We start from the raw sequence: 22370 nt of genomic DNA, 5'->3' as shown, positions 1-22370 counted from the left end.
AAAAAAAAAAAAAAAAAAAAGTAAAAATGAATTGACCGAAAGAGAAGCAGAGCAAGCAATGAACGTAAAAAAAGAAGAGGCTAACTGGTTGTTGGCCGTGGACAATGTAACTCACAACCATAGTTGCATGCTTTCCATCTTGAATTGTTTTTTTCATTACTGAAATAGTACATGAAATAGCATGTGTATTGCCATGATGATTGATAGTATTTAAAAGGGATAAGATAGACCTAACCTTATTTTAAAAAAGGGACAAGATAGACCTAATTAAACTCATATGGAGGGAGGTTGTGTAAAAAGATCTATAACCTCTGGAATGAATGCAGATTTAGCAGAATATACAGCAAAATGGAAGTAAAAGATCCATATAGGTGATACCAACTAGTATCTACCATGTTGGTATACATACATTATTTCAAGTGTTTTGCTAGGAGTCTTTAACTTTTGTTTAGACTTCTATGTCAAGAGAAAAAATATAGACAATCTCTAGTGCTATTATGCTAGATAACCCCAAACAATCGAGTATTACACTTAAACAGGTCCAAATGGAGTATTATGGATATTGAGAGAATTCATATAACTGATCTCAACTTTGGGATTTAGGCGTAGTAGTAGTTCTTGTGATGAACAAACTGATGTATAATTAGCACACATAACATATTGATTCCTATGCAGCACCAACCCTCTTAGATGTGAAGGTTTCTGCTTTGGATGAACACGCTGACACAAAGATGAGGCACTGGGAATGACCCAGAATCTCATTTAAGAAAAAAGAAAGGTCATGGGTTCAACTATTTGAACCTCTAAATTTGCTTAAAGGATGATGCTCATTGCCGATGAATTGGGTTTGGCTCAGCAAATCCTGTTAGTTTCTTATTTTTATATTGTACTTTTATATTCTAATGTAATGTATAGATATAGTAAATCTTTAAGCCACTATTACGTGGTTCGACTTGTCTGCTTATCATGCCCTTTGCAAATAAATTGGGACTTGGCAAATTGATTCAGGACTTCATATGTTTTAGGAGCATAAAGACTTGTCAAGTGTCTTGGACTTGTTTGTCAATACTTCTTCTCAGTTGTCGTAGAAGCTTTAGCATTGTAGATGAGGTTCCATTAGAAGACTGATGTAGTGAATGTTTTGTTTATCACAGATGCAGGAAATCTATGGGGCATCCGGTTACTTTGCAGAGGCTGAGAGTATGAGCAAGAACAAACTACCGTAAGTTCAACTTCCTGTATAAATTCAAGGGTTTGGCTGGTTTGTGTATGTTCAAGTTTCGAATTGATTTTATTATAGTTGGCGTTGTAGTGCTTGCAACCTAGATGTTCTGTTAATTGATTTTGAGGTTAGTTTCTGTAGGAAATTAAGCCTACCTTTCATTTATAATTTTTAACTTAGTTAACTGAGAAATATTCTGGTCGAATTGGCTTCTCGTGGCGCTTCTAAATATAGATGATAATTTGGGGATAAAGCATTTCTTTAATGTTTTTATAAAATATAATTTCAAGATGTTTTCTGAGAATGAATTTATTTGGGCTAGCCACCTTAGTTCTTGGATATATAGATCAAGAAAGTGATTTTTTGGTTTTGTGGTTCAAGGAAGTGTTTGCCTTCTCTTTGTTTTTGAACTTTGAAAAGCTCTGAAATGTATTCAGTTCCTCAGCTGATGAAAGAATCCAGTAGGAACTTTGGCCATGATTAATTGAAGGGCATTGTTGCTTCTGCTTTTTCAGATCATTTCCAATATGTCAAGTGTTTCGATAAGGATTTTTTTTTGAATCATATTGTGGAATCTTACTCTTTCCCTATGTAGCACCTACTTTACCATTGGTTTCTTATGTCAGGGATTTGAAACGACTTACAGAAGTTTCTGCAAGTGATAAGCTAGAGGAGTTCCGGGCATCTAAAGAGGTAGTGACTCTACGCTTATGAGAAATCTAATATAAAGCTAGGCAGCTAGCCAGCTTGCCAGTTGCTAATGTATCTTGCATATGATGTTTTCACCTCTTAGGTCCTTTAGCTGATACCCTTGGTTTATTTTGATGTACTTGATATGCTAATTTTTACTCAAACTCTATTTACATTGCAGTAGTCGATTTTCTCTATGCTAGAGGGGCAAAAAGGTATTTTCTATAGGCTCTGTGTTGTAGGGAGGGTAAAGAACAAGGGATGAACTTAAGAGGGTGGCTGAAAATAAGAAACAAAACATATGAAGGAATAAAAGTCTATGGACAAAGTCACTTAGGAAGTATGCATAGGTATTGTTAAGGCGCTAATAGCATGTAATAACTAGGCCTTAAGATAATGATGGGGTGGCAAATGTCCAATTGCTTCACCCTGACGAGACTGTTTTCTGCTGTCTTTTTCTAACATGTACGATTTTGTCATTTGTTTTGTGGTGGGTCTGATCTAGTTTGAAAATAAAGTTGGTAGCTTTTCAGCATTATTTCTTCTTTACTTAACATTTTGATTAACTTACTGTCCTTGTATATCTGCAGCATTTTAGAGGGCTGAGTTTTCCAACTATTTCATCTGTTGGTTCAAATGGAGCCATTATCCATTATTCACCCGAGGCAGAAACATGTGCCGAACTTGATCCAGATCAAATATACTTATGTGATTCAGGAGCACAGGTTTGTGAATATCATTTGGTTTGGTCATGATACAGATATTTTGGGGATTGTATTTGCTATTCTAACTTGTGATCCCTTAAAATTGATGGTTTGGTGTTGTTGTTGCTGAAGTATCTGGATGGAACAACTGATATTACACGGACTGTTCATTTTGGAAAACCTACTCCACATGAGAAAACATGTTACACTGCGGTATGTAAATCCTGTTATCTTACAGATGTGATTCCTGACCATTGATTGAGTCATTGTGATATGTATAGGGAAAGGGAAAGTCAAATGTTAAATTCAAGTTTATCTGTTTACTTTGTTAGTAGACACCACCTTAAGGATTACTGACAAGCATCAACAGACCTTGCAGTAAGATAAACTATTGGAAGCATTATCATCCTTGGAATTGTTAGTTGCTTTCCTTGCACCAAGTTATAAAATTTTAAATTTATTCCATTTTTTAAATATATTTTCCTTTTTTCAGTAGTCCTTTTGAGTGAAAATAACATTATAACATCTGCTTTCTGTTTGGATTGTTCAAAATTGTGGTCTTATTAAGGAAGAATAAACAATATTCTTAGAAGACAAAGGAATAGATAGCTTAGTGGTAAGAGCCCTTACTTCAAAACGATGAGGTTGGGTTACCATTACTCCTCTACCCCCCCCCCCCCCCCCCCCCCCCCCCCCCCCCCCCCCCCCCCCCCCCCCCCCCCCCCCCCCCCCCCCCCCCCCCCCACCCCATCCACCCACATCATTTTCTGAAAGACTAGGTTATGCTGTAGGAGAGGCTTTATTCCTGCATTTTTTTTTGGGCGTGACCTGGTGTATAGATGCTTGTAATGCAGACTATGTTTTGTACCTAGGATACATTTTTCTCTCTTTATAAGAAAATATTTTTCATACTAATTTTATGTATCTAGTGGATTGAGTTCTTCAGAACCTTTTTTAGGGGGATGAGAAATCTTTCATCCTTTGCTTTGTTGTATATTGCTCTAATGCTCAAACTTTCTTGAATTATGTAGGTTCTCAAAGGACATATTTCATTGGGTAATGCACGGTTTCCCAATGGAACAAATGGTACGAGTCTATGGGATGATTTCTTAGTCTACAAATGTTTGTGGGAGAGTGGATGTACAATTATGCACGTCCACAAACCGTGCTGGAATAACTTAGTGCTTTCTAGTTTAATGTTGTTTAACTGATGTGATACTCAAGTTAATTGCAGAACATAGAGGGACACTTTTCTTACTTATGCCTAACTGTACTTTATAGGTTATGCTCTTGACGTTCTTGCTCGAACTCCTTTATGGAAGTATGGGCTTGACTATAGGCATGGTACTGGTCATGGGATCGGGTCTTACTTAAATGTCCATGAAGGTAACTTGTGCTTTAGTTTCTGGGAAGGTACTAGTATAGACCAACAAGTTTCACTCACTTCTACCTTTTATCAGGACCTCATCAAATTAGTTTCAGACCATCAGCGCAGAATGTGCCACTACAAGTTTCAATGACAGTCACAGATGGTCAGTCTGATTTTATTTAGTCTTTGACCAAACTGAAATTAAAGTTTTTCTTTATAACTTTTTCTGATTGCGTTATATTTTTTCTGATTGCTTTATATTTTTTCTGATTGCTTTATATTTTTCTGGTTGCTTTATATTTTTTCTGGTTGCTTTATATTTTTTCTGATCCATCACATAAATAAATGGAGCTTTGCTCCAATATTTAGTAAGCTGCTCTTGAAGTTTTACAGAATGAAATTATGTAGCTGATAGATGTCCCTATTGTCGTCCTAATCAATCTCCAAGTTGCTTTTCTTATTAGAAAAATTACTACAATGGAGAAGGTGGATGTCATCGGTAATCATATCTTACTGTTTGAGCAAGGCTGTATAGGCTTTTGTATGTGCAGAATTGCATGTATTAGTTATCTAACAAATTGCTTCTTATTATTTGTTGGGAGTTGAAATTAGCGCCAACCATTTGTGAATTTGCCCTTAACACATTTTTTTTTATATCCATACACATTTTATTTTGCCAACTTCATATATAACTTAATTCTCTTCTCCTAATTTTAGTTTAAGTCATGATTTTCTGGCTTCAACATTTGAAGATCTAAACTGTGGGGTAGTGTTTTCCAGAACCTGGTTACTACGAGGATGGAAAGTTTGGTATAAGATTGGAGAATGTGCTTATTGTCAAAGAGGGCAATACTAAGTTCAACTTTGGCGACAAGGGTTACTTGACATTTGAGCATATAACTTGGGTAAGGTTTTCAGCATTATATTGTTGTATGTCTATTTTCTCACACGTAGTGGAACATTTTTGCATGTGTATATACCTTGCTATTCTGCACTTTGATGGTCCACGAAGAATTAAGGAAGTTGGCGTTTTGTTCTCCGCATGTTGTCTGTCTTTCATGCTGAAGATGCTACATGATGTAATAATTTACTCTTTTATGTTTTATTGTTATTGGGTGTAGGCACCATATCAGAGGAAGTTGATTGATGTTAGCATTTTGGTGCCCGAAGAGATCCAATGGTTGAACGACTACCACTCTAAATGCTCGGAAATCCTCGCTCCTTATTTGAATCAATCTGAGATGGAATGGTTGAAGAATGCTACTGCACCCATTGCAGCTTGAGATGTTCAGTGCTCTTACCCTTTATTGAATAAAGTTTGTAAAATTCGCATCCACACTGTTCAAAACCTATACTTCTTATTATACGTATTACTGCATTTGGAGATGGTGGTCCTGGGAAAAAAGAAAGGGTTTTATTTAGTTTTGCGCAACATTTTCCTGGCTCTATTTGTACTACTTTCAGTGCGATTTTGATTGCGGTTTACTTTCAAGGGTGTGTTTGGTTGGTCACTTTGCGAAAACGAGTCCCTTAAAAATGACTTACTTAGTGGAAGTTGGAAGAATTAGTTCCACAAGTGAAATTTTACATTGATTGTGTCCTCAATTCCCATCCTCCAATACATCTCATCCTCACCTCCACTCTCTCGTAGCCCTCATAGCCACCACCACCTACTTCCAGCCCAACTTCTCATACTATTTTTATTAATACATATAAATGTTTTTAGGATAATATATTTTGCTTAAGAACATTTATTTTTTCAAAAAATATGTTAGAAGAAAACATTCTTCATGCAAAACTTTCCCTGGATCCAAAATTTTGTCATTTAAGGACATTGAAGCGATTGTGTGGAGGAGTCATAGAGGTTATCTTGTTTCTATATTACTGATAGGTAATTGCTTGTGCAACAATAACATATACAATGCCATTTCATAAGTGGGATTTGGGATCTAGTATTTGGTGTTAAGTTATAGCTCGTAAAGTAAGAATATTTTCAATGTCAAATTAACATATTCGTAATGCAAAAAACTACAAGTTACTAGAGAGTAAACTTACTGTACCTACTACATATAAAATATGATCACTATAAGATTGGAGAAGGAAAAAAAGAGGAGAAATTACCTTTAAAGTAGATCAAGTATTCAAGTCGGTTAAAAGATATATCACATTATCCGTATTTTAGAGGATAGATTCATTATATTTTAATTTGGGTTGTCCGTCCATCAATCTTGGCTTTGATATTAGAGAAAATTGTATATAATAGCAAACTATTAATTCAAATTAAATGCTATAAATATACTTTGATTTAATTGTACCCTATAGCAAACTATTGCTATTTTCGCCACTCTCCCTGGTGGAATCTCGCTCGCCACTCTCGTTTGGTGGCAGTCTCGCTCGCCTCTCTCGCTTTTATACAAACATAAATGTATTAAATGTGTTTGTGTTTGTATAAAGCGAGAGGAAATTATATATATATATTTTCGTTCCTCTCTCTCCCTTCTCCCAAATCTCGCTTGCCACCCTCGCCTCTCTCACTTATACAAACATAAACGAAATGTATAAATTGTGCTTCTGTTTGTATAAAGCGAGAGAAAATTGTATATACACATGCAAATACATATATCTTCGTCCTATACACTTATAATTATACAATACAAATATTTCCCCGCCCAGTTTTCTTTTGCCTTTCTCTCTTTCTCGTTTTATACATACACAGATTATACAATTGATCTTTTGTATACAATTGCTTTCTTTTGTATATGTATAGCGAATTATACAACTGCCTACTTTGTATATGTATAGCGAATTATACAACTGTCTTTTTTGTATATGTATAGCGAATTATACATATATATGTTTGCTATGGAGCGCAATTATGCAAACTTTGCTATAGCATACAAATATGAATTTTGTGTTTGCTATAGTGAAAGTTGCTCTATAAATAATCAAAGCAAAATAGGTAAATAATTTGTTCAAGTCCAGGAATATCAAACCAAGATTGCACTTGCACCAACCACGTTGCCTCTCCTAACAAACAAAATTTATGCTTTAATCCAATTATTTGTTTAGAATAAAATGTGTTAAAAAAACAATAGTATATATTTTTAGGAGAAACGGCATTTTGATCCATTAAATAATAGGGACATTTATTAGGGATAGAAGCATTTTTAGATCAAAGTCAAACTATTAATTGGGAGTATTTTTATTCAATTTTGCATAATTGAAGGTCATGTCGTTGCATACTTTTTGGTAAAGCCTTCACCTCTCACGGCTAACGTCAACACCATGAACCTAGAAAGATACATACACTTGTTTATTCCGTTAATAAAATTGCAATCGATTCTAATGATTATGTCGATGGAATCAATGAGGTAAAGGGTCTGGACCATTACGTCACTCCCTGGTGCACCAACGTTAATAATAATAAAGATAAAATGATCAATCGAAGGTCGGAAATGCTAGAAGAAAGACCAATTTGGAACATGCAACAAGGGAAGCCAAATTACAATGCTTCCATCGGCAAAGCAATGGTGTTTAACATATAGGAATAGTAGCCTGATAAGCAAAAGGTAACAAAAAATATCCTTGAGATTAATGGTAATGTCAAGACTATAAGTTCCTATATCGATGAAATATTATAACCATATACAAACTTTTACATAAGAAGAATAGTTGACATGGAAATCTAGAATATGCAAAAACTGATACCACGGAATTGGGGGAAAGGATAATCAACAATGTAGTATATGTAGAGAAGATAATATGTATCTATCTTCATATCCAAAGCAAAAGATGTACGTGAAGCGCAAAAATCAATGAAATGGAGGTGAAATCAATCTACAAAAGAAAAAATAACAAATAAATATAAAGATAAGCTTTTAAGACAACGTCATCAATTCTGAACCAGCTTCTTGACTACTGCAGCCATGCATATATTTGCCTTGATGTTCAGCAAACACTAGCTCCGGGTCACTAGCCTCTCTTGTTCCATCACCAACACCATATGGAGTACCCCCTCGGATGGAGTCCATTTTGAACATACCAGCTCCAAATGTGTATCCAATAGGAACAAAGAGCATACCATGGCGGGCTAGTTGGGTGATAGTTGTTCAGCTACATACAAAAAACCATGGCAATATAAGCAGTGTCCTCTTCCTTACTTTTCAAGGATGTAACATTGACACTGAGAAATATATAAAAAGAATATTATTGAAATTATTGTGTTTTAATTATTACATAGAGAACCCTATTTATAGACACTATGATACAATTCCTTATCAATTTGGAGACTATAAACTATTCCTATTCTGTGTAGGATTGTGTATACCTATTTTATTCTAACACTCCCCCTCAAGCTGGTGCATACAAATTATATGTACCTAGCTTGTTACAAATGTAATTAATACGAGGACCGGTGAGGGACTTGGTGAAGATATCTGCAAGTTGATCATTTGACTTCACAAATTTGGTAACAATATCTCCTGAGAGTATATTTTCTCTGACAAAGTGACAATCAATCTCAATGTGCTTAGTCCTCTCATGAAACACTGAATTTGATGCGATATGAAGGGCCGCTTGATTATCACACACAAGTTCCATATGACCGGTTTCTCCAAACTTCAGTTCTCCAAGCAACTGTTTGATCCAAACTAGCTCACAAGTTGCTACAGCCATTGCTCGCTATTCTGCTTCCGCACTGGATCGAGCAACCACACTTTGTTTCTTAATCTTCCATGACACCAAATTACCTCTTACTAAAACACAATATCCTGATGTAGAACGTCTATCAAAGGGTGATCCTGCCCAATTAGCGTCTATATAGTCGATGATATGCTCATGACCTTGATCCTCGAAGAGTATCCTTTACTAGGAGCTGACTTTATGTATCGCAGAATGCAAACAACTGCATCCTAATGACTATCACAAGGAGAAGTTATAAACTGACTTACAACACTCACAGGAAAAGAGATGTCTGGTCTAGTCACCGTGAGATAATTCAACTTCACAACCAACCGTCTATACCTTTCAGGATTACTGAGTTGCTCCCTCTGTCATGGAAGGAGTTTAACATTCAGATCCATAAGAGTGTCAATGGGTTTACATCCCATCATTCTTGTCTCCTCAAGAATGTCTAAAGCATACTTGCGTTGAGAAATAACAATACCCGATCTAGACTGCGCAATCTTAATACCTAGAAANTTCTCCAAACTTCAGTTCTCCAAGCAACTGTTTGATCCAAACTAGCTCACAAGTTGCTACAGCCATTGCTCGCTATTCTGCTTCCGCACTGGATCGAGCAATCACACTTTGTTTCTTAATCTTCCATGACACCAAATTACCTCCTACTAAAACACAATATCCGAATGTAGAACGTCTATCAAAGGGTGATCCTGCCCAATTAGCGTCTGTATAGTCGGTGATATGCTCATGACCTTGATCCTCGAAGAGTATCCTTTACCAGGAGCTGACTTTATGTATCGCAGAATACAAACAACTGCATCCCAATGACTATCACAAGGAGAAGTCATAAACTGACTTACAACACTCACAGGAAAAAAGATGTCTGGTCTAGTCACCGTGAGATAATTTAACTTCACAACCAACCGTCTATACCTTTCAGGATTACTGAGTTGCTCCCCCTGTCATGGAATGAGTTTAACATTCAGATCCATATGAGTGTCAATGGGTTTACATCCCATCATTCTTGTCTCCTCAAGAATGTCTAAAGCATACTTGCGTTGAGAAATAACAATACCCGATCTAGACTGCGCAATCTTAATACCTAGAAAATAATTCAGTCTGCCGAGGTCTTTAGTTTGGAAATGCTGAAAGAGATACTGTTTCAAATTAACGATATCAACTTGATCATTGCCGGTGATAACGATATCATCAACGTACACAACTAAATAAATACACAAATTTGTGTTGAATGTCGATAAAACACAAAGTGATAAACTCCATTACGAGTCATACCAAACTCATGATTTACTGTGCTGAACTTCCCAAACCAAGCTGGAGGAGACTGTTTCAGACCATAGAGTGACCAATGCAATCGGCATACAATGCTACTAGACTCCCCTTGAACAACAAAACCAGGTGGTTGCTCCATATAGACTTCTTCCTCAAGATCACCATGTAGAAAAGCATTCTTAATGTCCAATTGATAAAGAGGCCAATGACGAACGACAACCATAGATAGAAAAAGATGAACAAATGTTATTTTGGCCATAGGAGCAAAAGTGTCACTATAATCTAGCCCAAATATCTGAGTATACCCTTTGTCAACAAGGCGAGCCTTAAGCCGATCGACTTGACCATCTGGACCAATTTTGACCGTATAAACCCAACGACAACCAACAGTAGACTTACCTGTGGGAAGGGACCACTCGAATGTAAAGCAGACATCTCATTAATCATAGCCTGCCTCCATCCAGAATGAGAAAGTGCTTCTCCTATAGTCTTAGGGATGGAAATAGAGGATAAAGATGACACAAAAGCATAATGGGGTGAAGATAAACGATGGTAACTCAAGAAAGTATAATATGGATTAGTATTTCGAGTAGATCATATACTTTTTTGAAGTGTAATCGATTGGCTAGCAGGAGGCAAGGCCGTAGTGGGAGTAGGGTCCGACGCATAACATGAATCATTTGAGACTATTGCTGGATGTGGACGCCGATGATAAGTTAGGAGTGGTGGCACTACAACTGAAGATGGAGAAATAATTGTAGGTCCCTTAAAAGTCGGTACATGCAAGACTAGAGGTATGGGTAAGACCTTAGAGACATCAGGATGATCAGAAGATGTGTAGTAAGGTTGAGATTCAAAGAATATTACATCGACAGACATAAGATATCGGCGGAGATAATGTGAATAGCAACGATACCCTTTTTAAACTCGAGAGTAACCAAGAAAGACACATTTAAGAGCACGAGGGGCTAATTTATCTTTACATGGGTCTAAGTTATGAACAAAACATGTGCTCCCAAATACAAGATGAGGGATAGAATAGAGATGTGACTGAGAATACAGTATGGAATGTGGAATTTGATTCTGAATAGAAGATGAGGGCATTCTATTAATTAAATAACAAGATGAAAGGACTGCATCCCCCCAAAATGCAGCGGAACACAAGATTCAATGAGGAGAGTGTGAGCAGTCTCAATGAGATGCCTATTCTTTCTTTCTGCTACACCATTTTACTGGGGAGTGTATGGACAAGATGCTTGGTGAATAATTCCTTGGTGAGACATGAACTCCTGAAACTGGGATGATAAGTATTCTAAGGCATTATCACTACTAAAAGTACGAATAGAAACACTAAACTGATTTTGTATTTCAGCAAAGAAACTTTTAAATATAGAAAATAACTAAGAACGATCTTTCATTAAGAAAACTCAAGTGCATCTCGAATAATCATCAATGAAACTAACAAAATAACGAAATCCTAAAGTGGAACTAACTCTACTAGGACCCCAAATATCAGAATGAACTAATGAAAAAATAGATTTTGAACGACCCTCAATACCACGTGAAAATGTGGCACGAGTGTTTCCCAAGTTGACATGACTCACAATCTAATTTAGATAAACTAGGCACCATTTGTTGCAGTTTGGATAGACTCGGATGTCCCAAACGTTTGTGAATGAGGTCCGGAGGATCTATAACAGAGCATGCTGCAAAGGAATTTGAAGAGGTAAGATAGTAAAGGCCTTGCGATTCATGTCATGTGCCAATCATCTGTCCCGTGCTGCGGTTCTGCATAAGAAAAAAATCAGCAAAAAAGGTTATACTACAATGTAGGGCACGTGTCAAACGACTAACAGATGCCAGATTAAATGGATAACCAGGGACATAAAGAACAGAGTCTAGAGTGACAGAAGAAATGGGTGTGGTTTTTCCAACCCCTTTTGGTTTTGTTTGGATCCCATTAGCCTAAGTAATAAGATGAAAAGATTGTGAATAAATAATATTTGATAGAAGTGATTTGTTACTAGATATATGATCAGAAACGCCTAAGTCCATGATCCATGAGTATTAGACTGTGAAACACAAGCAAAAGAATTACCCGTAACATCAACATCATGTTGAACAATCAAAGCTACTTGTGGAGACATTTGCTTACTTGCTCGATATTGAAGGAACTCATCATATTCTAATTGAGCAATATGAGCATTATGGGGTGGTCGATCAGGCAGAGCACCAAATGCTTCTTGTGGAGATGTCTACTTACTTGCATGATTACGAAGGAACTCATTATATTCCTTTAGAACAACATGATCATAACTGGGTGGTGGACCATGCAAATTATGACATATGTCACGAGTGTGTCCAGACTTGTGATAATAACTACACTTGGACCGAGGTTTTCCAAGACGACATCGATTCTCCATAGATTGATATGCTCGTTTTTCTATTGTTTGAGATACGAGAACAGATGAGTCAATGGTCGATGATGAAATTGCTTTGTGGCTGGGAGGCGTGGCAAGACGAAGTAGACAAAAGAATAATTCATCAACTGTAGGAATTGTAGGGCTAGCGAAAATCTGATCACGCACTAAATCATGGTCAGTAGGAAGTCCAACAAGTGTAAGAACTAGAAATAATGTTTGTCTGTGGTTTTGTTGTTTTTGCACGTCTATAGTGACTGACATCAATGTATCAAATTCCTCTGTGACTACCTGTACTTGTCCCAAGTAGGTGGACATATCTGATTCTTGTTTCTTTAAGTGGGTCATATGAGATATCACATCATAAAATTGAGATATGTCATTAGTGTATAAAGCACGAGACTTTTTCCAAATTGGATAACATGTTTGGAATGGACGGAACAAAGACATAAACTTGGAATTAATAGATCGCCATAGGAGATTACATAACTGAGCATCAACTTTCTCCCATTGTGTATTGACTTTTGCATCTTCCCCACTAGCCTTTACATTTTCATCTACCATACAAGCAATGTTCGTTAAGTGATCTTGGACACCTTGACCCTTGTACCACAACTCAACCGAGGAAGCCCAAGACAAATAGTTTTAGCTTCCCATTAACGGTTCTGAAGTGATCATATGGCTTGAACTTCTAATTCCTATATTCTTGGAGCCAAAAGTGTCAATCCCGAAAGTCATGTTGTAAAATTAGAATATGTAGCCGAAAAAAAGAAAAATGAATTTTTTTTTGTTGGAATCTGGAAAATAAGGTTGTTGCCAGAAAAGTATATCTAATCGCCAAATATTGATCGAAATCAGGAAAAAAATATATGGGCAACCTCGGAATGAAGAGGCGACCCCACAGGAAAAAGAAAAGAGTCCAAAAAATTGTCGGAAAAGACTCCAAGCGTCGGCTCGTGGACCTGCAAGCTCGTCAGAGAATTTATTCCGACGGCGCGTGAGGGCGCGTGTGGCAGTTGTTTTAGGTGAGATTGACTGGGCTTTGCTCGCCGAAGATTTTCGCACCTAGTGGTGGTGTTGATTTTTGAAAAACAGTGATGGAAATATTAATTACTCGGACAACCACTTAGGTTACCGAAAAAAATTGCAAACACTTTTTTTTTCCTCACAATTGCTCTGATATCATGTGAGAAATATATAAAAATAGTATTATTGAAATTGTGTTTTAATTATTATATAGAGAATCCTATTTATAGACACTATGATACAATTCCTTACCAATTATGAGACTGTAAACTATTCCTATTCTATGTAGGATTGTGTATATATATTCTATTCTAACAGACACAATAAATGTACATTCTATTAAGAATTTAGAGAGACCCACGACTATTAAGTAATGACATTATTCCCCATTAATTTCAAAAAAACAAAAGAGTAAATGGTGACAAACAAGTCCTACTTATAGAAATGAGTGTTTTTTATGCTACTTGAATATGTATTTTATGATGTTAGCATAGCTAGAGAAGCAATTAAGTTTGTACCTACTTTAAACTCTTGATACAACAATTCTAATCAAACAAAGTGATTTAACTGCATTTTTTAGACCTAGTACAGAGTAGAAGTGAATAAATTACATTGTTGCACCAATTTAGGATTTTTAATTTTAACCAATCGTACAATTTAAAACTAGACATGAATTCCTCAAAAAATTGAGATTTTCTTATATTAGCTGTTGACACCCAATTTTGGCCTAACAATTTCAAAATTCATAAATTTTAAGTATTATTTATTTAATAGTTCAAAATAATTTTTTTATAATTTTAAATAAGTTTATCGATAACTATCCTTATTTATCAAAATTTAGGATTTTTTTTATTAGTTAATTTTAAAATTGCATTTTTACATGTCATTAGTTACGTTTATTATATTTTTTAATATTGATTTTATTAGTTATATTTGTTAATATTCATTTTCATATTTTGCACAGTTTTAAAATTCATTCAAATATAGATAAGTTTTCGTATACGACTATTATATTAACTAGTGGTTTCGGCCCATAATTTTTAGATAATGGTATTGTACAATAAATGACTTTTATTTTCTATGTAATCTATTTCTTAGTCTTTAAGTGGGGTGTGGTGAAAAATTTCAAAATGTGTTAAACCTAAGTCTGGGCACTGGACCGGGTTGTACCGGTACCATTCCTGTTCGTTTCGCTCCGGTATTCGGGACGGAACGGGACATCGTGAGCCGGTACACGGGACGAAACTGTATCACGATTTGATGTCGGTGTACCGGTACCGATTTATTTCGCTTCCGTTCCAATCCAATTCTGATTAATTATTTTTTATTAATTAATTTTTATATATATATATTAACAAAAAGTCTTCCTAGGGGTCAGCAAAGGCTAAAAAGCATGCAACCCCATGCGGCCCTGCCCTTGCCGACCTGTTCCATCCCCAGTCCCCAGTCCCCAGTCCCCACTAGCTAATGACAAACTTAGTAGTTGACTGTCACAACCCCCCATTCTCCCAACGAAAATATTTTCAACAACTATAATTCTATATTTTCCAATTCCAACACATAATCACAAATTCTAAAAACTATGTATACTCCATCTCTTTATAATTTTAATTACAATTTATGTATTTACAGTATTTAACAAATAAGAATCATCAATTTCTCTCAATTCTCAATTTTTCTCAAAGTTTTATATTTTCAATATTCAAGTTTCAAATTTCAATCATATTATTTTGTAATTGTGAAGATTTCAACAATAATTTGGTAAATTTTGGAGTAGGAATCTTCTTCAAACTTCAAGTTTCGGCATCAATTTTTTAATTTTCGATTATAATCATTTGCAAGTTTGGTAACTTTGTTCCACTCTCTAATCTTATATTTATTTTTTATATTTATTATTTGCAAGTTGTTCTTGTTATATTTTATTTGTTTTTGTTAAATTTCGTATTTCATAATTTTATACCATGGATCTTCTAAAAGAAGTGGAGGTAAAAAAGGTATTGTATACGGAGTAAAAAAATATGCTTACAAAAAAAAAGAAGGGTTCTAGTTCTTTTAAATCTAAATTTCCTTTTGTTAGAATGAATACTGATGAATTTACTCATGTGAATGAAACTAGTTTTTCTCGTCCCAATCTTATAGAAATTAATTCGAATACTCCTATAATTCTCGAAGTGGTTTATGAAAGACATTATGGTAATTATCAAGAAAATGAAGAAGTAGAAATCGATGAATAATTAAAATAACTAATTTTTTTAAAATCATTTTTTGAAATAGCTAGATGTGTCGTTCCGTTTATCCCATCTCGTTCCATTCCGGTCCGTTTTGGTTCCATCCCGATATATAGTGGGACGACACAAAACCGTGTATCCTTTTCGATAATTCTGATTCGATTCATCCCGATATCGGTTAACAAATCGGTCAACCCATCCCGATCCGATTCGATACCGATTCATTCGGGTTCGGTGATTCCGTTTCGATCCGGTGCCCAGTCTTAGTTAAACCCTAAGATGTTTTTCTATCCTATTCTCTACTGCCTCCCCTCTCTTCAACCACCAAATCTCCACACGAAAAATCCATCGAAAAAAATAACTAAACAGCCAACGAACCCACACCACCATTACACCTCAAACTAGAAACCCCGATCCAAAAACCCCCCATTGTTTTTTTCTATTTCTTAAGCAGCAACTGCGGCGAGGAGTTCAAAGATCCGATGAACCGGAGCCAATCAGCGAATCAGATCCACAACTTCAACTCTCCACTTAAAGCGATCAACAACAACAACAAACAAGAATCACCAGTTCCATTTTTTTCCCCTTTACGATTTCTTTGTTTTGTAGATGTTCGAGCGCCAACTCGAAAACTCCGATAAAGCACTCGTAACTTCAAGCCCAAACCAGTAGCTTCGACACACTAACTCCGGCAAAACCCCGTTCACCGATTAACTCCACTCGTCCAACAAACCAATGAACAGCCGCACACTAGTCTATTTCCGACGAGGTTTGGAAACCCGATAACACTGTCATTATTTTTACTTCATTTATTTTTAATTTGCTTATCAGTTCATTTGTGTCTTACTTTTTAATCGATCCTTATGCTTTTAACTTCTATTACTTAGCATGCATTTATTATTCTTAGTGATTTGTTAGTACTAGTTGTTTCTATCTTTTTGTTCATTATTTTACTAATTTTTTTTAGTTACAGGGATCATTCTCCATCTAATTAGTTTGTATTTGCTTGTTTTTGCTTCCAAACTAGCCTTTTGGTTACTTTTCTTTTTGAATATTGGTGGGTTTTCATTATTTTATTATAATTTTTGTTATCGTTCATTATTGTTGGTTTGTCTATAAATTTGGTGAATTAATTAATAATTTGTTTTCAATTATTATGAAGTGATATATATGTAGTAGTTAAATTTTCAATTAATGGGTTTTAGTGTCGAATTTTTTATTATGTTGAACATGCTAGTAGTTAGAAGATTATTATTTGGTTATTTATGATATTTGTTTATTTTTTCTTATGCTTGAAATTGTCCCATTAAAAAATCTCTCTGTCGATTTTTGAGGCCTTTCGATTTTGAAAGACGGAAATTTAGTTCAAATTTATATATTTTGTTTTGTTAAAATTGGTCAATGAAAAAATCTCTCCGTAGATTTGGAGGTGTCCACATTGCAAAAAAAGGAAATTTAGTTTAAGTTTATATATTTTGTAAGTTAAAATTGGCCGATAAAGAAATTATCGTCGATTTTCAAGGCCTTCCATGTTAATAAAACAAGTTTTTTATTTTTAAGTTACTATGTTATTCATTTATTTTAACTCATATTTATTTAGTACTAACACTTTTACTGAGTGTCTTTACAGGTATACGAAACTGCTTTTCATTGAATCTATTTGAAAGGAGTTTGAATTATAATTTTTATTTATTATTGTTTCTTATTATTGTCTTATTGTGTATATTACTTATTTATTATACTTGTATATTTATTTTTATCTCCTCCTCAATTTGAAAAAAATAAATTCAGTTGAGACCCATAATTGTGAATTTCGAAGGATGCATAACACCTTCCCTTCTAAATGACTTGAATCACTTACCTAAAATCTAATGGTTTCGTAGATTATTTAATTGGTTTTCTAGTTTTTCCTATAATTAGGTGGCAATTCCTTTAAAACTCGTTTATTCTTAAAATTATTTTAAAATTGAATTAATTAATTATTTTTTGAGTCACTGCGACGTTTCTCCTTATTTGAATACAGTGGAGATGTAAACAGAATGGCGACTCCGCTGGAAATATGGAAGTTCTAACTATTATGAGTTCATTTTTTCAAACTGAGGAACATTTTGTCACGGACTTAGAGTTTTCGCTAATGTTCTATGCGGCTCTTGACAACTTACTCGCTATCTTTCAAGATCTTGTAAGCTCAAGAAAGCTCTTTATGCTAAGATCGCTAAGAGAATGAAAAGAAAAGACTTAGAAAGATCAAAAGAGAGCTTTTGAAAAAGGCTTTGTTTATTACTTTGAAAGATTGTTTTACAACTTAAGTGATGCCTTGCAAATGGTAGGCACCTCTATTTATACTACTTCCTAAGGACTAAAGTGCAATTAATATTTACTTTACAAGTCCCTAAGATATTTACACATTGGTCCCTTTCTAGAGAAATTTACATTGTCCAAAGACCTTCTCTAGCTTTCTTGAAAAATCTAAAGGATTCTAGAGTTCTCCGCAAGCCTCTCTTTAACTCTAGAACTTTCTACCCCCTAAATCGGGTTGGCAAAGTGGCGGGATGTCACACGCTCCCACACCTGATGATGCGACGACCGCAACGTATTGCTGCAGGAACTCCCAGACATGGTTTTTGAATTGCCACAAGTCTTCATATCTTTCCCATGTAGCCTCCTCCGGAGATTGTCCTTTCCAATGCACAAGGATCATGACGTTGACTTGTTATTCTCGCTTTCGTTTGGCCTGATAGTCTATGATGGCCTCAATTAAGACTGGGCATCGGACCGGGTTGTACCGGTACCGGTCCGAAACCGTTCCGGTACTATTCCGGTACGTTCCGATCTAGTAGTATTCGAGACGAAACGGGACATCGTGAGTCGGTACACGGGACGGAACGGTATCATAATTTGATACCGGTGTACTGGTACCGATTTATTTTGATTCTGGTCCGGTCCGATTCCGATTAATTTTTTTATATAATAATATATATATATATATATATATATATATATTTCCAAGTCCAACGGCTGAAAAGTCCTCCTAGGGGTCAGCAAAGGCTGAAAAGGCTGCTGCCCCTGCCCCTGCTGACTAGTCCCATCCCCGATCCCCAATCCTCATTAACCAATGGCAAGCAGCCAAGCACTGTCCTAGCCCCCCATTCTCCCAACGGATTTATTTCCAAATTCCAACGAGCAACGACTATAATTCTATATTTTCCAATTCCAAGTTTCCAACACATAATCACAAATTCTAAAAACTATATATACTCCCTCTCTTTATATTTTTAATTACAGTTTATGTATTTACTTTATTTAATAATTAAAAATCATCAATTTCTCTCATTTCTCAATCTTTCTCAAAGTTTCATACTTTCAATATTCAAGTTTCAAATTTCAATCATATTATTTTGTAATTGTGAAGATTTCAACAATCATTTGGTGAATTTTGAAGTAGGAATCTTCTTCAAACTTCAAGTTTCGACATCAATTTTTCAATTTTCGATTATAATCATTTGTTCTTTACACAAGCATTTGGTAACTTCGTTCCACTCTCTAATCTTATATTTATTTTTTGTATTTAGTATTTGTAAGTTGTTCTTGTTTTATTTTATTTGTTCTTGTTAAATTTCGTATTTCATAATTTATAATTTTTTAGCATGGAGTCTTCTAAAAAAAGTGAAGGTAAAAAAGGTATTGTATACGGAGTAAAAAATATGTTTACAAAAAGTAAGAAGGGTTCTAGTTCTTCTAAATCTAATTTTCCTCTTGTTCGAATGAATAATGATGAATTTACTGATGTGAATGAAACTAGTTTTTCTCATCCCGGTCCTATAGAAATTAATTCGGATACTCCTCTAATTTCCGAAGAGGTTTATGAAAGACATTATGGTAATTATCAAGAAAATGAAAAAGTAGAAATTGATGAAGAAGATTTAGATGATACACCGACTAGTCCCGACCTCAATAGTACTGAAGTTTCACCTCTGGAGGACAATCCTTCGGTTGGACCTAGTCGTCCCCCTATTATTCCAACTAGAGGTAAGACCAAGGTACAACGTGTTTTAAAATCACATGTGTGGAAATTTTGTTATTTGAATGAAGAAAAAACTTTTAGTATATGTAATATTTGTATACAATATTTTAAATATACATCTGGTGGGAGTGGAGGTTCAATGGGGGATTAAAAAAACATTTGATTAATAAGCATAGTAAAGAGTGGTTTGCATATATATCTTCTCTTGATGGTTGTGAAAATTCTAACATTGAAACATCGGTTAGAGGGTCAAATATGGTTCAAGGTGAATTAAATACTTCGAACCCAAGTGGTCCTCTTGTACATCGAACCTATAATAAGGATCGTGATCGTGAAAATTTTGCTAAAATGGTTGTTGTTTGTGGTTTACCTTTTAGTTTTGGAGAACATCCGGGTTTTATTGCATATATTCGTGATAAATATAATCCTAGTTTTAAAGGTTTATCAAGAAGCATGGTAAAAAGAGATATTTTTGAATTTCAAGAAAAACATTGTCAATATTTGCGTGCCTATTTTGAAATAATGGATTGTAGAGTTGCTATTACCAATGATATGGGTCGTAGTCCTAATGGTTTTGATTATTTAACTGTTACTACGCATTCGATTGATTATAATTAGAATTTACAAAAAAGATTTATTGGTTGTAAAATTTGTCAAAAAAAAAAATATTGGAATATATATTGCTACTACTGTGTTGAAAATTTTAGAATTTTTTGGTCTTTGTGATAAAGTCATTAGTATTACTTTAGATAATGCTTCTGCTAATTTAAATGCTATTAATATGCTTGAACCTAGACTTTGTCCTATTAGTAAATATGTTTTTCTTTTTAGATGTGCTGCGCATATATTAAATTTGGTTGTTAGTGACGGTGTGAAATTATTTTGAAAATAGTTGTAATAAAGTTAATAATGCTTATTTTTAGATTTTTCAAATGAATAGTAGTAGTAGAATTAATCAATTTAAAAAGCTTTGTAATGCATGTAAACTTCCGTTTAGAAAAGTTCCGAAGCATGTAAAAACTAGATGGAATTCCTTTTATAAAATGCTTGAAGTTGCTTATACATATAAATAGCCTATTAGTATGCAATTTAATAGTCATAATATTTATCCTGAATTTAAACTTAATGATAGTGATTGGGATGAAGTAAATGAACTTAGAATATTTTTGAAATCGTTTTATGATGCTACTAAAAATTTTTCTAGAATGTATTAACCTACTATTTCTGAAATTTTAATTCATATATGTGAGATTTCATATATCTTTGTTGAATATAAAACAAATGAATTACTTACCATTGCTATTGAAGTTATGATTACAAAATTTAAGAAATATTTTTTTCCTATCCTTAAATTTATTTAACTGCAATTCTTTTCAACCGCGAATAAAAAGAATATGGTGCAAAAGCTTTAGTTGAATGCATTTATCAAAATTTATATATTAAACCAGAAGTAAAACCTGATTTGGTAACATGTCAAAATAGTATAAAATTACTTGCTAAAGAAATGTATGATAAATATTGTTCCTTAGATAATGTTGAAAATCCTCAAATGTCTATGCCTCAAGTAGGTGCCCATGGTAGAGTGAAACATAAACTTGGTCTTGACTCTTCTAATAAATGTGAATTTGTTAAATATCTTGAACAGGGTTCAGATAATATTACAAACGATGAAGGTATACCACAATTATTGAACTGGTGGAGGGCTCGTGGAACTCAATTTCCAAAACTTAGTAGGATGGTGAAGGACGTGCTTGCAATTCAAGGATCATCAGTTGCTTCGGAGGCAGCTTTCAGCGCGGCAAGATTTCAAATTGGAGACCACAGATATTCGTTAGCAGAAGACAGTTTGGAGATATCGGTGTTGTTTAGAGATTGGATAAATGCTGAGCGGAGAAATCAAGGACTTCCAAAGTTAGATAGTCAATTTGAACTTTTCATAGATTCCGCCATTGGATGTGGTAGTGACGATGGCATGGAACTTCAAGATCGTCAACGAGCTTTACCAAGACCAGTAGTTGATTACGGTCAATCTATAGCTGAGTTAGAGAAAGAATTTACGGGACTATACAACTATTAGTATTACATTTGAGGCTTAGTTGAAACAGAACCCTTCCTAGAAGGTGGCTGCGTAAACTATGCACTCTACTAATAGTTGTAAATTGTAATTTGTAATACAAATTTAAATAAATTGGAATATTGGATTGATATTTTTTAATTTGTGACTTTGTGTTATTGTTTTATCCTTATTTTTATTTAATTTTTTAAAATTACAAACTTAAGTTATTTAAATTACAAGTTATAAATATAACTTATAAGTTATAACATATTAATAAGTAATAACTTATAAGTTTCAAAAGATTCAAATCTTGAAAACTTAAGCTCAAAAATATTTTTTTTTTAAAAAAACTTTATTAAACTTAACTTGCATACTTCAAAAGATTCAAATATTTAAAACTAAGCTCAAAAATATATTTTTTTAAAAAAACTTTATTAAACTTAACTTGCAAATTTAATAAGTAAAAATTAAAAAAAATATTTTTAAAATAAACTTAAGTAAAACTACATTATAAATTTCAAAACTATTAATTTAAACTTAGAAAAATAAAAAAACATTAATATTTTTGTATTTCAAAAAATTAAAATAACTAAATTTTTTTAATCATTTTTTAAAATAGCTAGATGTGTCGTTCCGTTTATCCCGTCCCGTTCCATTCCGG

General features: G+C 34.3%; 1 protein-coding gene across 1 annotated transcript in view; it reads left to right on the top strand.

The window, feature by feature from the left end:
- The window catches only part of LOC125847530 (aminopeptidase P1-like), a 9668-nt gene extending 4354 nt beyond the window's left edge, over positions 1-5314 (top strand). The window contains exons 8-16 of the mRNA XM_049527135.1: positions 1155-1222; positions 1849-1915; positions 2503-2637; positions 2749-2829; positions 3648-3702; positions 3898-4002; positions 4077-4148; positions 4766-4890; positions 5107-5314. Of these exons, the coding sequence (XP_049383092.1) occupies positions 1155-1222; positions 1849-1915; positions 2503-2637; positions 2749-2829; positions 3648-3702; positions 3898-4002; positions 4077-4148; positions 4766-4890; positions 5107-5268 (870 nt within the window). The 3' untranslated portion in view covers positions 5269-5314. The remainder of the gene's footprint in view (positions 1-1154; positions 1223-1848; positions 1916-2502; positions 2638-2748; positions 2830-3647; positions 3703-3897; positions 4003-4076; positions 4149-4765; positions 4891-5106) is intronic.
- The last annotated feature ends 17056 nt before the right edge of the window (positions 5315-22370 follow it).

This window comes from Solanum stenotomum, chromosome 12, assembly GCF_019186545.1.
Source record: "Solanum stenotomum isolate F172 chromosome 12, ASM1918654v1, whole genome shotgun sequence".
NCBI classification, from domain to species: domain Eukaryota; kingdom Viridiplantae; phylum Streptophyta; class Magnoliopsida; order Solanales; family Solanaceae; genus Solanum; species Solanum stenotomum.
Note: the sequence above shows the minus strand (reverse complement) of the source record. Positions and strands in the feature narration are given on the sequence as shown.